At 29.3% G+C, this 17,588-nt stretch overlaps 1 protein-coding gene across 1 annotated transcript; it reads right to left on the bottom strand.

The window, feature by feature from the left end:
• Positions 1-11,719: 11,719 nt before the first annotated feature.
• LOC120074269 (probable glutathione S-transferase) lies at positions 11,720-13,498 on the bottom strand. Its single transcript, XM_039027343.1, has 2 exons — positions 13,128-13,498; positions 11,720-12,181 (listed from the first exon to the last, which is right to left on the bottom strand). The coding sequence occupies exons 1-2, from the start codon at positions 13,440-13,442 to the stop codon at positions 11,828-11,830; spliced, it is 669 nt and encodes a 222-aa protein (XP_038883271.1). The 5' UTR covers positions 13,443-13,498; the 3' UTR covers positions 11,720-11,827.
• Between the last annotated feature and the right edge of the window lie 4,090 nt (positions 13,499-17,588).

Below are 17,588 nucleotides of genomic sequence, written 5' to 3'. Positions count from 1 at the left end.
GAACTTAAATAGTTTCAAATTTCCCAACTCTACCCTCCCTCGGTCAAATCCACTACAATTTCCATCCAAAAACATCGTTTTTCCACGTCATAATAAAAAAGGATTTTAAAAAAAATTCAAATAATTGTTGACTTCATTATAATTTTTAGACGGTCAATAACATAAAGAATATCTGATTATTATTATTATTATACATAACGTAGAAAAAGAAAAACAAAAAACGGAATCTTAAGGTGAGGGGGAAAACGCCCGGCGTGGGACGGCGGAATTTAATCGGCTCCGTCGTGGACACCAATACTAATCCATTAACTAAATTTAAATTATTAAGCTAACATCCGAGAATTAAATAATTACAGCTATTATTATTATTATTATTATTATTAGTATTATATGATTTTTGTTTAAAAAAATAATTAAATGATGGTGACGTGGCAAGGACGTGGGAAGGAACCTGGGGTTAAACTTTTAAAGGTTGCAGCCGTTTGGAATTGTTGGCCACCGCCATTTCGGCGCGTGAAGAGAATGAGAAGGGGAAGTGGGTCCGACCGGTCGGCATGGTGCGGTCTGATTTTCTGCGTGACTCTGTACTCTGTCCCCATCGAACCAAGGCATTTTAATTTTTAAAAACTAATTTAATTTAATTAATTTTTAATAATCTGAGGTAAAAGGGTTTGAATTTGTGGAAAAAAGCACCAAGTACCAACTCAACTTCTGCCTGCCTTTTGTGAAATCTATATATTTTCTCCTCATTTAACCGCACCGAAAGAAATTTATTCTTATCCATCCATTTTTTTTAACGAAAATCTCTGCCCGTTTTTATATCGATAAATATCGATAAACTTCAATTCATCTCTATTAATCTTTACCAAATAACATTAAAAATTTGTTATTTTAAAGTAAATAATTTCTTAATTTTTTATTTTTAAAAATCTCCCTTTCTTTAATTATTTTATTTTACCACATCCACTTTTATCTTTATCTTTATATTCGATTTCGATTACGTTGATTTTCTTTATCAAATAAGAATTATTAACACCCAATATCAGATATTTCTCTGTTGATTAAGTTATAAATTTAGTTCATCAAAAGAAAATTAATTTACTCTATATATTTTTTTTATAAATTATCCTAATGAATTTAATTAATTGATAATTGATATATCTTTATTGTTTTTTTTTTTAAAGATTGAGGATTCAATCTCTATTTTTACAATTGTTATATTAATAAAAATTAGTCTCTAATAGTCCATATAAAAAACGTTAAATTTTAATTATAATTCAGAGAGAATGAATTCTAATTTTCTAAAAAGAATTATAAAAGCGAATTTCGCAATATAATGTTCTGTTTAAAGTATATGAAATGCTGATACATGAACCTGTTAATAGAATTTAAAGAAAGTCAACAACTTAAAAAATATTGACTCTCAATTTAGTTATTTTCCTACATATTTATACATATTCTCCTTTGACATTACATTTGTACTTTAAAATTATTCCATCGTCAACATGGTTTTGAAGAAGTGCTTGGCTTCTCATCAGCCTAATTCTTTTTAGTACATTCTAATATATCTAATTGTGAACTATAAAACTAGAATGCCCATCAGCCATTTTTTTTTTTTTACAATAAATAAATTAAAAATTATGAACCAAAAATAAGATTTAAAGTTAAGGAAAAAGAATAGGTTAAGGGTTAGGGACAGGGCTAGGGTTTCTCTATTGTGGATGAATTCGCCGCCGTCATTCTTCAGAAAACAGGGCAAATGGAAGAAACAGAGGATGCCGGCCGCCGACTTGGGAGAGACCAGACCATATGTTTTTTTTTTTTTTGTAAAATTTTAAAATATTTGTTTATTTATTTTGTTTTTGTATTTGTAATAAATGTCTCAGCCACTTTGCTTCTGTCGTTTTTGCTAACTTAAATGTTCAATAAATTAAGGAAAGACATTAATGAGCAGCATACCAACAACGTGCCCCCCATTTATTCTTTCACTCGCTATATCTTTTTTTTCTTTTTCTTTTTTCTTTCTTAAGAAAAAAATAAATAAAATTGATATATTTTTTTTTAAAAAAATCTTCTTGTGGGAATGGTGAGGCCATGATTATGGGTAGCATGTTTGAATGATAAGGGGGAAAGACAATTATAAAAAAAAAAAAAAAAAAATTCCTATTAATCTAAACCATCATAATTATCATAATCATTTGATGCTTGCAAATTTCATTTATTTAATTTATGCATATTTTTATACTGATATAATTTAATTCATCTAATTTTTAAATATAAAAAAATAACAATTACAAATATTCTAAAAGGTTATTAAGATGGTGACATTTAAATACATCTCATAGGTTTAAATATTAATTTAGTCCTTATACTTTAAATTTTATTCATTTTAGTCCATATATTTTTAACTTTGCTTCATTTTGGTTCCTATACTTTCTTTTATTTTCAATTTTTGATTTATTTTGGTACTTTAACTTTTAAAAAGTGACCATTTAGATATATTGAAAATAAAGTAGAAATGGAAATAAATGAACTAAAATGGTCACTTTCTAGAAGTATAATGATCAAAATAAACATTTTGAAAGTATAAAGACAAAATGAATGTATGGAAACAAAAAGGAATATTTTAAACGTATTAGGGACCAAAATAAATTAAAATCAAATGTACAAGAACTAAGATAGTATTTAAACCTTGAAAATATCTCTAATAATTTTGTGATTTAAAATAATTACCCATAAAATAATTCAACTAATTTAGATATATATGAATGTATTTTAAAGGTTAAAATCCGATGTATTGAAACTCGGTCCATTTTTATAAAAAATTTAAAACTAATCATAGTTAGATGAGTATTAAATATCAAAATGAATATGTTTAAACAATTAATGAGGTATAATTAGGAAAATTGGACAGATAGAGATGATGAAATTTTGTAATTGTTTCAATTATTATTGTTGGTATGGAGATTAAAAGGGGACAGCATGTTGTGTTGTGTGTTAATCCCACATGAAATCATGTTGTCAATTGTTTCTTTCTTTCTCTTTTAACAATTGATTTTTCTTTTTTCTTTTTTTTTGATGCTTATGTTTGAAGTTATGTCTTATAAAGATGGAGAGAGAAACAGGGAAAAAAAAGGACATTCCTCAAGTAAACATCATTATATCCCATAATCAAAATGCCAAATCCCACATGGAGGGAGATAAAAAAAAATGATTTAAAATTTGATCTATATACAGAAAAAGGAAATAATTTTTTTATTTTTTAAAAAATAATCTATTCATATTATGGGCATTTCTTTTGTCGACAAAGAAACTATAGTAACATAATTTTTTTTATTTAAATCCATAACAAACTCTATAATTATTACGTTTTTTAAGAGATGTAACTCAATAAAGACAAAAATAGACTCTAAATTTACGAATAGTTTAAAAGTTACCCACATTTAACCCTTTTTTTTCTTACATATCTCTAGTTTGAGCACTTAATCCTATATATCTATACCAATTAGACTATACTAATTATTTAAAAACAAACTTTGTTGTAGATTTTTTTAATTGGATAAATATATCTTTTCTTTTATATTAATTAGATAATTATTTGCTCTAATTTAAACTTATATTTCTCAATTTTTTCTTTAAGTAGAACAATAACACCAATCCTAAACATCAATAACAAAATAATCTAAACAAATAATATTTTATAAATTATAGAGAAAAAAACTATTTTAATAAGTAAGGGTAGGGATGTTAAAAAAATCCAATAACCCGACTAACTCAGACTACCCAGTTTAGATTAGATTTTATTTTGGGTGGGTTGGGTTAAAAAGTATTAAAAAAATTAAATTCCAGGTCGGATCTCGGGTTACTCCCTTTTAAGGCCGGATTGACCTGAATATGTGCATGTATATATATATATATATATATATTAAAAAAACAAAAAACATGTGAGTGTGAAACGGAAACCCGCGTCCCTCGTCCCTTGCCCCTCGCCTAAACATTTCTTCACCTCCCTAATCCACTCCACGATCGTCACTTCCCCTTCACGCTTAAACAGTAAACAATTTATATTAAAAAAAAAACAAACAAATCTGTGAGTGTGAAACCCTCATCCCTCGCCTAAAAGAAAAAATTAAAATTAAACCGACGACCCAACCCGACCCAACCCGAAAATCTTAGGTTGGGTTGACCCTTCAAAAACGAACCAATAGGGTTCATTTAAAGCCATCCTGAATTTTTGGGCTGGTCCACAAAATTCCTCCAACCCGACCTATGTACACTCCTAAGTAAGGGGTTGTTTTCAAATATAGGAAGATGAACTAAATTATTTATAAATATAACAAAATTTTACTATTTATAGACTACTATATTTATTTATTTATATCAAGATAGACAATGGATAATAATTTATCATTGTCTATTACAGATATATTGTGATATTTTACTATTATTTATAAATATTTTTAATAATTTTGTCATTTAAAATAATTTGTCGAAGTAATAACTATATAAAAAAAATTGTTATGCCATCGATTTTCTCTTAATCCTCCATTATCTCCTTGATTTTGGAATTTTAATGAAATTTACTTTTTTTTAAAAAAAAACAAAAAACAAAAAAAAAACTCTCTCTTTTACAAATGATATCTCCCATTCTAATCTTGTTGAGCTAAAAAATGACCTACCAAAAGAAAAATGTCATTGTCATCAAATTGAAGATAATTAAAGATAGGCCAAGAAAAACAACATAATAATGATTAATAAATAAATTATTCATGGCTTGATCGTAAACAGTACTTTTTGACAACAAAGAAAAGCGAATTTAATTTGAGTTAATTTCACAACATGAGCACAAACTAGAAATTAATAATTGTTTTCTTGGCAAAGGATTAATAATTGAATTTAAAGAAGCATAGACACATTAATTAAAATTTATAAGGTAGGTGTTAATAAAGTTTCATAATTGCAGCCGTGAGTGGCGGAGGAGAGGCAGTGGCGTCCAGGTGGCTCTGGCCCGCCGGAGAACCATTTTAGGGCTTTTTTTCCATCTCCACCACCACTCAGGGATGAGAGAGAAAAACCCTAGCTTGATATAGAGGTAATAATTTAGGGTTTTTTGAGTGAGTCTCAAGATTGTCCAAGGCTAGCAACTAGATATAGCCACCCATTATAATAATTTCTCCTTCATGTATATCTCCTTTTCTTTTCTTTTCTTTTTTTTCCTCCTCTTCCTTTTTGGGGTTTGTAAGAAGATATACATTAAAAGAAAAAGAAAATACCACTAACACATTTTTGGAACTCACGCTGTTCATTTTATTTTATTTTTTTTTAATAAAAAGACTATAAGTTAAAATGTCATTTTTGTCCAAAATTTTCATTCCAGTAATTGTGATACAACAGACTTATAAGTCATAGTAACCATAACTCAACGATAATTGGATATATATATACACAATCTTGAGGATTTTACATTAGAAAAGTGGAGAGACCTCACAAGCTTGATGGTTTATAAGATATATGAGTTATTCATCTAATAACAGACAATTGATTTTAAAATGGAGTCTTTTGTTATCTAATATGGTATCATAGTCCTAAAAACCAAATGGACATTTGATCCAAAATAAAAAAAAAGTAAAAATTGAGATACAATCTTAGAATAGTAAACTCAAAGAGATACTATTTTGAGGGACATTTTGAGGATTCTCACAATGTTTATAAGATAGATGAGTCACTTCTTAATGTGTCAATTAATTTTGAGATGAAACATCGTATTATTTAATATAAAACATACTTGAAAGCTTTAGAGATTAGAAAAGACATTTTAGAAGTTTATAATCCAATATATTATGAAATTTTAGAGGTCAAACGAATAGAATGAGCTTAGACTAAAACGAAATTTAAAAACTTAGGCCATGTTTGATAACCATTTGGTTTTTTGAAAATTAAACATATTTCATCCACATTTCTTAACATATTTTTTAAGTACAATAGTTGAATTATTAGCCAAATTTCAAAAAGTTGAAAGCTAATTTTTTTAGTTCTTAAAATTTGGCTTGGTTTTTTTAAATCATCAGTGAAAAATAGATAACAAAGGAGGTGTTTATAGGATTAATTTCTAAAAATAAAAACAAAAAACAAAATGGTTACAAAGACCTCAACCTTTTATCTGATCTAATAGTTTTAAATTGAGTAGATTTCTATGGATAAAATTTTTCTTGAAAAATATGAATAATTAGAGCGAGTATTGAACTTTATAATTATTTAAAGGACGTATTAACAATGATTTTAGTGAATTGGTCTAATTAAGCAGTTATGGATATTAAAGGGAAAAAAAGTAGCTGCATTGCTTAGGTTTGGCTCCATAGTAAAAACTAAAAAGCAGCTTCCATTCCCTTTGTGCAGTTTTCAAGTTCACTTTATATTGCAAGAAAATCTTTTGTAGGGACCAAATGAATGAGATTTTGCTTCCCCATATCTAATGATTTTTTTTTTTTTTTTTTTTTTTGCAATGTCAAAATATTCTTTCTTTCTTTTCTTTTCTTCTCCTTTGCCTTTAGAATTTCTCAAAATCCACACCCTTTCACATGCTTCGGACTTGGGATGCCATACTATGGGCTTTTTCTTCTAATATTACAATTTTTATTGGAATTTTTTTACCTATTAAAAAAATGTCAAACTATTTATAAAAATAATAAAATTTATTCTTCTTTAAAAATATTAAAAACTTTGTCCATTCAAGAGCAACAAATATTTTCATGGATAAAGTCGCAAGATGTGTGACCTTCCATACATTTGTATCTGTATATTTCTCTAATAAATTTTAAAATTTGTAATATGAAAAAAAGAAAAAAACTCTTGCTATACTACGCCTGATTTTAAACATGGTGTAACTTCAATCCAATTCAAAACATTATTATTTAGACTTTGCACTATTTGGTCGAATATTTCACTAACAAATCTTCCGAAAAGGAAAGTAAAATTGAGATATTATTTGGTATGGATTTGGTCCACTTAATTTGAATATGCTAGTTTCAATGAGAGATGTCCATTTAATCTGTAGGCTTGAATCCTATAAGGATCCACCTTGAACGGGGTGGGAATCTCTGTTTAAAAGAGGAATGAGGGAGGGAGTGAGAAGAATTTTTTCCCCTTTGGCTATACCGGGACGAAGACGGGGATTACATTTTTCCCTGTCCTCGCCCCACCCCACCCCAGTAAAAAAAAAATAAAAGATACATAATAGTGTTTATTTGGGACTCAAACTATTTTAATTTAGTTCGTGTTTGGAGTATAGACTAGTTTAATCTGGGTTATAATAGTGTGTATTTGGGGCTCAGACTATTTTATTAATTTGGCTAGAAAATAGTAAACACGGTAAGAAAGAGGAAAAAAGAGAATGAGTAATAAATAGTAAACATGGTAACAAAGAGAGAGAGAGAATAGGTAGGAAATAGTAAACAAGATAACAAGAGAGATTTGAAATAGGAACACTATAGTTAATTGTAAGTTATAATAATTAAAAACATTAACTATTATAATTAGAGCCCCAAATATGGAATAAATATCCCACTCTACCAACTTCAAGTTGGTGACCCAAACACTCCTTTAATTCAAAATGTTTTTGAACTTAAAAAGACATTTCAAACAAGTTTTTGAGAAGAGACATCTCAATATTTATCCGATGTACAAGTTACCCTTTTTTTTAATTGTCAATTGACTCTATTCTTATCTAATACAATCTTTAAGCCAATTTGGTCGTTTTTTTTTTCTTTTAAATTTTTTATTTGGACTTGCACCCGCAACCAACAACATTAAATGGAAGAAAAAAAAGGGTAAAAATTTGAATAAATAATTGGTGCAAGATTGAGTAAAGAAGACAAAAGATAAGTCGAGGGGGAATGAGAGGTGAAGAAGACAAGGCAGGAAAGTGGAAATAGAAGAAAATCCAATAAGGAAAAATAAAAGACATATGTATTATGTGTTATGGCCTATGGGGAATGCCCAAAAGGTGTTCGACAAAAATCCCCAATACCAAATTCGTTTGCCCACTCCCCAACTGAACTCTCTCCCTTTACATTTTTTTAATTCCCAAAATTACATTGCATTTACCAACCCCATCAAATTTCTCCCCTCGACTGTTCCATAAAATCCATCAATCCATTCACCCAAAATCCTCTCCAAGTTCCAAGAATCTCTTTACCCCTCTTCCAGTTTCCAAACTACTGAACCACTTGTCTCCGCCCTCCGCACTGGTCTGCGAGTCTGCTCCGCCGTGGAATGAGCTGGTCGGCACCGGCAACACCGACACGGGGAAAGATGGAGTAGGGGATTCTTCAATTTTCAGGCATCATAATTGTGGTCATTATTATGGCTCACACACCACGCTTATACTTATTGTTCTATATCTTCAAATTAGGGACATCTTCACAAATATTGGGCCCATTCCTAGACTATGTTTTGATTTTTTGGATTTGTTAGATAGGAAAAATAACATTATATATATATTTTGATTATCCGATGGGATGGATAATGTATTTTTCCATTTGTGTTTTGACTTTGAATATGTATGTTCTTCGAAAAGTACCACATTGACCCCACTGAATAAAGATTCTACTCCCACGGCTAAGTCAAAGGTATGACTTTAAAACCACTTGTTAGGGATGAGTCATCCACATATTTTTACAATGGTATGATATTATTCCCTTTAGATGTCACTTTGTCTGTTATCTTAGAAGTACCTAGCTATGTTACATTGAGTAAGGTTTAATAATAGGATTGAAGTTGATGATTAGAAAAGTTCACGTTTATAGACGTGATAATATTTAATAATGTAGATATATTTATAAAGTTGTAGGTTAAATTATAAAATTGATGTCTATGATTTTGAAAAAAAAGTTAAAATATAGTCTATATGATTTTAAAAGCTAGAATTTCATGATAAAACAATCCTAAATAGCTAGGAATGAATTCTAATTTTTTAGTTTAAAAAAGACTAAATTATAGAGGAAAAGGAAAAAGAAGAAAGAAAAAGGAAATGGGGGAAGTGATTAAAAAAATAAAGGAAGGGAGGGAGCATGTGAGCTTGATTAGCGGGAAAAGGGTTTAGGATGGGCTACTTCTTCTGTCGTTTACCTTTGGGCTTTAGCTGTCAATATTTCTGTGTTTTAGCATATTCTTCTTCTACAACTTTGACCATCTGTCCCCCTCCTATTCCTATCTTCCATACAATATAATATTTCAACCTCTAATACCCATTATATTTATGTTCACATATTTCCAAATAACAGTTTCTTATCTCACAAATTATAGTTTGCACAAAACATCCAAAATACAAATTTTCTAACTCCAACATATTAAATTTCGGGTATTAATGGCCAAACAATCCCTATATTTTATCCTTACAAAGGAGAAAAATGGAGAAGGAGATGCCTGAGAAGGTGCAAGTATAGGTGGGTTTTGTGAAGTTCCATTTTTTTAAATTCTTGTTTTTGTTTCTCATTTAGTCTTTCAAACACAATTTGACAAAGACGTACGGTTCGTTACATGCGACATTTTGGATTCTTCTTGTTTCTTCTTAGTTCCTCTCTCTCTCTCTCTCTTCTTCACATGCTTCCACTTTGAATATTGTCTTTCATCCTCTTTCTTCACTGGTTTTCAAAGAACCAAGTTTTGGCCAATCGACACATCATCACCTTATAATGTTGGCTTCTTTCTTTCTTTTTGTTTGTTTGTTTGGACGAAATTCCATTCGTTTTACTTGCGATTTTTTGGGGTCAAAGATTGCTACATTATTGCTCTTTATATATCTCCATCTTGGTGACATTTGATTGTCTAAGAAATATCTTGATTTTGGGTTTTCTTTTCCCATTTGTACGCATGTGAAAGTGGCTCCATTAATGCTATATTGGATTGATGAGGACTATATTTCAATCCCAACTTATATATTCATGATATGCAATACTAAAATAAAAATGGCACGAAATGAGAATTTTCTTTATCATTTTTTAATGGTAAAATGTCGGTATTTTCTTTAGATGTTAGGAAGGTTTAAGATGTCGATATATTGAATAAAATATCGAGAACTTAATTTTACGAAAATTTCATTAGAAGTATCGATAAAATGTTGATTTTGATAGATTTTTCTAGAAAAATTATAAAAATAAAATGTTCAAAAAAATAATTTTGAATTAATAAATAAATGTTTTATGATTTTCAAACAAGTTTATAGTCTATTACTCCATTATATTTATGTTAGTGGTGTTTTGATGCTTATTTTTGTGTTTCGTGATTTTTTTTTTTGCGATATAATGAAGACATCAATTCACCCCTTATGTCGATGTCATACTCATGGAAATGTAGAAATATCGACATGTTGATAAAAATTTAATAGTATGGATGTTAGTTTATTGTCTCTCCACCATGTCCAAAGAAAATGTGCTACATAAGACCTAGTTTTGATAATTATTTGGGTTTTCTTAAAAAAATAATATGCTTATAAAATTCACTTTCACCTATTGATTTTTTAAATTTATTTTTGTTGTCTACTTTTACCTATGAGATGTTAGCAGTGTTTTCAAAATCCAAATCAAAATTTGAAAACTAAAAAAAAAAAATTTTGAAAGCTAGTTTTTGTTTTTAAAATTAATTTGGAAATGTTTACTTAGGAAAGATGAAAATCATGATTAAGAAATTGTGAGAAAATAAAAATCAAATAGTTATCAAACGATGCTTAAATAAATATATATATACATATATAGATACAAGGTAGAAATTGAAACCTCTCACATATTGCTCTTTCTTCCTTACCAATTTTATCGTGTTGATCAAGAACAAATGCAACTCATAGATGCTTTCATTACTTACATTTACACTAAAAGAAGTCGATCATGCATTGATAGTAGCAAGATTGGAGGACTGAATATATATAACGTAAGAAATTCTAGTCGTTTTTTAGTTACACCCACGCACGCATGGATATACGTTTGAGAGGCTTGGGTCATTTTAAGAAAACACAAATGATAAGGATTAAAATGAAAAATTAACCCATATTATATTAAGATTCTATTTTTTAAGATTAAAAAAAGAAAACTAAAATCTTGTTTGATAATTATTTATTTTTCTTATTTTTGAAAATTAAATCTATAGACACTATTTCTACTTTAAAAAATATGGATAACATTATAGGCGACAATACAGTAGTAGGACCGAAAATTGCTGAGTGGGATTGGATTGGTAGTAGAAGCCCAGTTTGAGAACATAATTAAGCAGCCCAATTTGGAGAGGGCCTGCCCAAAAAACTCTCATTCACCGCTACGGTTGTTGGTTAACACTTACATATATGTGAAATTGTTCAAACTTGATACCCAATTACCGTAAAAAATTATCATTAATGTTAATCACTCTAAGCTTTAGCTGTTTCATTTATAATGAAAAGAAAAAAAGTTTAGATTTACTTGTGTGAAGAAATCTAAATATGTAAGTGGAGAAAAATAAACACACATGACACATCTATGAACCATACTTGTTGTCGTCTTCCTCTTTTCAATATCTCATGTCTCCAATTTTTTCCTTTTATTTATAATTTTTTTTAACTAACTATTATCTTCAATTTACTTCTCTTAATATTTAGATTCGTTCACTTAAACAACACATAATTATATCTAGACAATTTTTTTGTGTTCGGAAATCTATCAATAAATGCTTTCCAGGGTTGTTTAGACAAAAATACTCTTAAATTATGGAGTTGGATTCAATTATATATCTCAAAAATAAATATTAACAAGAAAAGAAAATGACATTCAATATGATGTAGAACAAGGGCATGAGTATGTGTTCATTTGGAAGGAAGATTATTGGTCCCAAACTGTGATTTAAAGAAAGCAAGGAGTTGAGTTTTGGGGGGCAGAGTTTGTTTAACAATGGGATGTTGAAGAAAGTGATGGCACCATTGGGTTAGCCTTGGAAGCTTTTGCAATTCAGTGGTAAGTATTTGAACATCCAAAGCTTCTTCCATGGCCGGACTCCAATAAGCTATGAAATTAGCAACAATGTCAACAAATCCTAATGTCTCTCCTCCAAAGAATTTCTTCCCTTTAAGCTGTTCTTCAAGTGTTCTTAATGCCTCCCCTGCCTCTTCTCTCTCTTTTCCTTCCCTTGATCTCCTTGCTTTGATTAATACAGGCAGCACCTGTCAAATATAATCCACATAAAACCACAAGCCCAATAGATAAATTAATCAATTTTTTTTTTTAATTCTTTCCTTCTTTGGTAAATTTTTATTCTTTTTTCTTCTTCTATGAATTTTAAATTAAATATTGAAAATATCATGTTATGTAATTTATTCTAAGACATGTATCATAATTTTAGAAGTAAAACATATGATGATAAAATAAAAATAAATACATAAACAAAAAAATTTAAATCATGTTCGATAACAATTTCGTTTTTAGTTTATCATTTTTAAGTTTAAGTTTAATTTATTGTTTTCCAAATTCTCAATTATAATTTTTATCTTTCTTGGTCAAACTTAAATTTCCGTTTAAATTCTAAAAAGCAAAACGTTTTTTGAAATCTATTTCTTTTATTATTATTATTTTTAATTCCAAAAATTGACATGGTTTTTGAAAGTAGTAGAAGAAAGTTAATAAGAAACCATAAATACTTATGGGTGTGCCAAAGTAATGATTATAAAGCTTAATTTTTTTTTAAAAAAAATTTACAATTTTTGTATAACAAAGACATCACTAAATAAAAAGTTACTATGATTGAATTATTTTTATTTTTTTTTACCATGTAAAGAAAATAAAGTCTATAGAATTAGATGTAATCTAGACTATACCTAATTATAGGGATAAAAAACACAAATGAAATAAAATGGCCCTAAAAGTTAGATACATATAGGGATTATTATAGATTCAATTTATTTTCAAAACTTATTTTCCTAAATGTCCAACTTTTTTGATATTTTCGTATATAAGATTGAATGAATTATTCGGATTAAAATATCTTTGAGTGTGATGGATAGTTGGAGAGAGAAAATACATTTATTTATTGAGATTTTATTTTTTTTTATTTAATTGGAGAGAGAAAATATTAGAGTATAAACCAATATATATAAATCGGAAAAGTAATACCTTGTCATTCAAGAAATTGGCCCAAAAGAGTGCAAGAGCTTTGTGATAAGGATGTTGGGGCAAAATGGGATTGTCCTTCCAAGTCTCTTCTATGTATTGAAGAATAACAATGGACTCTGCAATGGGTTTTCCGGCATGGACGAAGACAGGGACTTTCTTGTAAACAGGATTGAATTTCAGTAACAAATCACTCTTCTTCTTATATACTTCTTCTTCAATATAATCATATTCAATGTCTTTCAGTTTCAAAGCCAATTCTACTCGTCGGCTGAAAGGACTGAACCATGCCCCAAACACCTCCACTTTTTCTCCCATTTTTTTTTATCTCCTCTTTCTTTAATTTCCTTGCTATTGCCTTACCTAATATGCTCCATTCTTTTCTTTTATACCAACTCCTAATGGTTTGCTTTATTTTAAACTAAAATTTGTGGAATAATATGATCATTAAAGTCGTAAGCCAATGCGACATCAAACTGGGTATATTATTCAAAATCAACTTGTCTTCTACAAAGATAAACCATTATTATTCTTATCAAATATTCATGGTTGGTAGTTAGCCTTTTGTATTTCTATCTCTAATTTTTTAGTTTAATCTCTATTTGGTCTATAAATTTTGATCTTTAGATTCCAATATTTTACACTTTTACTTCCAAATTTTCCCTTATTACTCATTTTGGTCTTTGATGTTAACTATCATTTTTTAAATAAATTTTTATTATTAATTTTAATATGATAAAAAAATTATGTGGAAAACTAATTTTTTTTATATAAGATAATCTTAATTTTTAAAAATTAAATAATAGACATTGACGCTAAGGTTCAAAATTTTTATCTAATAAAAAATCAAGTTTTAAAAGTGTAAATTTCTTGAGACTTAGAGACTAAATCAAAACAAAACTTAGAGCTCAAAGGTAAAAATATAATATTTTGAAATGCAAAGACCAAAATGAAATTTAAACTCAAAATACAAATTAAACGTGTAATATTTAAAATTTAGAGATCAAATGAAAAATAAACTCAAAATCTGGATCTAAATAGTATATTTTTTCCCAAGAATTATTTTTAGGTGGGTCCCTGGATCAACCAATCTTTTTTGGATTTATAAAGAATTTAATTTATTTACCAATGTTATTTTCAATAAAAAAGGTTTAATTATAAATTAATTTCTGAAGGTAAAATATTCATATTAAATTGAAATAGTTTTGTTTTTGTTTTGTAAGTCTCTATTTTGGGCCGATGAACTTTGATTCAATGAAGTAAGTCTAAACATCGTATCATAAGTTTAGCTATTGAGGGTGGAAAAACTTATTAATCTAAATAAATTTTTAATGACGTGGATTCGATTTCTCCCTAGTCGAGCAAGATAGTGTAGTTGTTATATGTGAGTTTGATGTTAGAGGATGAATTTCATACAACCAAAACTTGACATATCATCATGCCATATAACCTCATTTTATTAATTTGGGTAAAATAAAGAATTAATATACATCCCTAAATTGAATTTTGGAGACAAACACATAACAAACAAAAATGTCATGTGTCTTCAATTTAAGCATCTAATCACGACAACATATGTAATCAAGCTTGATAGCGATCAAACACACTATCTATTATTTGGTGGTGACCCAACGGGGCTAAAATTGTAAAGTAGATTAAGTTTGCTTGGGCCAAGATCAACCAATCCAAGCTCATGGTAGAAATTCGGTCAAAAACAAGATTGAATCTAAACCAAATCCAATTGTTGGACCTAAAGGACAATCAAGCCCAGCCCACTTAAGACCTATGAATTCTATAACAATGGCCCTATCCTTCATCTTTTTAGAGAGATCTTTGGAATAATTGAAGAATCGAAGCTCTCTAACTCTAAAAATCAAGAATATATTTATTTTGAAACTCTGGGATTAGAAGCATGAAGTTCTAAAATTCTAAAGACGGTAACTCTCTTAAAAATTTTCAGAAAAGATAAAAAAATTTCGATTAAGAGAAACATCAAAGATTATATATTAAAAATTGTACTAATACTACTTAAATAAATACCAATACAAAGTTATTTATCCATGAAGCAAGTCCAATACTTGGACCACTAAAACACATCTAAATAATTTCCTTTTACTTTAAGATACTTTAAGAAATATGCCATCAGCAACATCATCAAACATTTTATTTAATTGAACCTTTCTGAACATTCCAATAAAATTGAGATCCTACCATGAAATATATTTGTAACTCCCAAAACTTAAACTAGGTCTTTACTATAGACATGCATGCATACATTTCAAAACAACATTTTCCATGATTAGATAAAAGACCAAAATTAATAATTTATTAAAAGTAACTAAATGAAATTTATTTAATAGAGTACCTAAAAAAATGAAATAAGAGAATACCACATTAAAACATAATCCAAGACAACCAATTTGCAAAAAGAAAATCAAAACTGAAAATTTTCTAAATCCAAACAATTAACTAAATTTAAAATCGGAAGACATAAAAAAAAATTGAGAGGAAGCGTTGACTGGTTTCAATGCTTGATCACGAATTCTGCTTGTCATTCGCTTGCGGCGTATTCTTTTGTCTGAAAAAATAAATGTGTGAAAGAGTGAGTATTAAAAATTACTTATAAGTAATCCATTATCGGGGTTAGATCATTTATGTCCAATAAATGCAACCTGTAATGAGACTGCATAAACCTCTACTATTCTATTAGATGACCATTGGTGAATAGTTTAGTCCGACCTGACCTGTACATTTGCAATGTACCCACAACCTCTGGGAAAATCTCGAAGAGATCAACTAACCTTCTAGTTAAGATCCCGAAGGATTGGTGGAAATCCCAAGGAGATCACTAACCTCTGATGAATCTCGAAAGGAGACACTAATCTCTAGGAATTCCGTAGAAAACAAAACCTCTGGTGAAATCCTGAAGGAAAACACCAACCTGATGAATCTCGTAAGAAACAACAAACATACTGGTAGGTACATGTTACGAATAGGAGTAACCATCGCTAACATTAAATATCATGCATCGCAAAATAATAAAGTCCCACGCTAAGTCATTAACAATAAAGCTCATCCATCCTCATATAACATGCAAATTAAAATCTAGATCACGCTGACACATTCGTGTTAAAATATCTTATAAAATAAGACCATGCCCCATTCTTATCACATACATCAAACATGACAGTCGTAATTTCATATTTCCTCTCTAATCAGGCATCATATTCATACAATCTTAGAGGACCATCAAAATTATCCTTAAATCTTATCGCTCGATCATAAAGGTTGGTTCTAAGTAATAAGATTACTTACCTCAATTAGACAAAATGTCATCACGACAACATCTCCATAAAAATTCCTGAATTTAAAGCCTAGAAACAAATATCCAATTTAGGTCACAACTAATCACTAAATTAACCAAAATTTTTAAATCCCAAAATAATTCAACGAAAGAGTGTTTTGATCCTGAACCACTTCCAAAATCATATTAAGGTGGCCAAACTAGAAAGTGTTCCAAATCAACTTCCTAAATCATCATGAAAACAAAACCCAAGCCAAACTTTAGTGGGTATTGGATTAAAGTAAAATCCACTAAAACAATACTAGCAACAATCTCATCCAAAAGTACCGATATCAACCAAAGCTTGTCTGTTGAAGTTTGCTGGACCACGGAACTTTAAACCTCAAGAATTCAAATTGCAACCTTCTAGTTTCACAATGAAATCAAACATGCCAAGTTCTAGTGTGAATAAAAACTTTCAATCAAAAACTAAAAAGCATCAAGAATACTAAAAATACTAAGATTCCGGTGACCCTTTAGTGCTGGCGGTGAACAACCTACCGATGACAACGAGTAGAGGGTGGGCAGCGGTAGAACCAGGTGACTAAGAAGGCAATGCGACGAACGAAGGAGGTTCGACGTGGACTTCGATAGAGGACAAAGGGAAGGCATGACATCGGCGGATCTAGGCTGAGAACGCACAAACGACTGGACTCGAAAGTGTTGGGTTGTATGTCTTAAAACTCGCAGTTTGTAATACTAAACATATTCTATTTTTGGCAATAAAGATGTTACTAAGGTATATTCAGTAAATTGTTATGAATATGTAAATTGCACTTGTTAAAGCTAATATCCAATAAGCTAACGACCCTGACTATAAACATGGAATACTTGACTTATGTAGAGACATAAAAGTAGATCAAGTTCGAGTATATAGCCAAAAAGGTCTATAAGCTATAGGATAAAAACTGGGTACTTTATCTCTGGAATACTATGGATGCAACCACTTTGTATTTAAGACAAACATGTGATCCTGAATCGTTCATGTAGAGAGACATGCGAGTCAAGGCATCCTATACAAAAGATGTTGCATGAGACAGACCATAAAATAGTCACTTTTTTTATAACTTCGTTTGTTGTTAAAAATGATTATTTCATTTCGATGGACCTAAGGTAATCAA

The sequence above is a fragment of the Benincasa hispida genome, chromosome 3, assembly GCF_009727055.1.
Source record: "Benincasa hispida cultivar B227 chromosome 3, ASM972705v1, whole genome shotgun sequence".
Taxonomy (NCBI): Eukaryota; Viridiplantae; Streptophyta; class Magnoliopsida; order Cucurbitales; family Cucurbitaceae; genus Benincasa; species Benincasa hispida.
The sequence above is the reverse complement of the archived record's forward strand: the minus strand, read 5'-3'. Positions and strand labels throughout refer to the sequence as shown.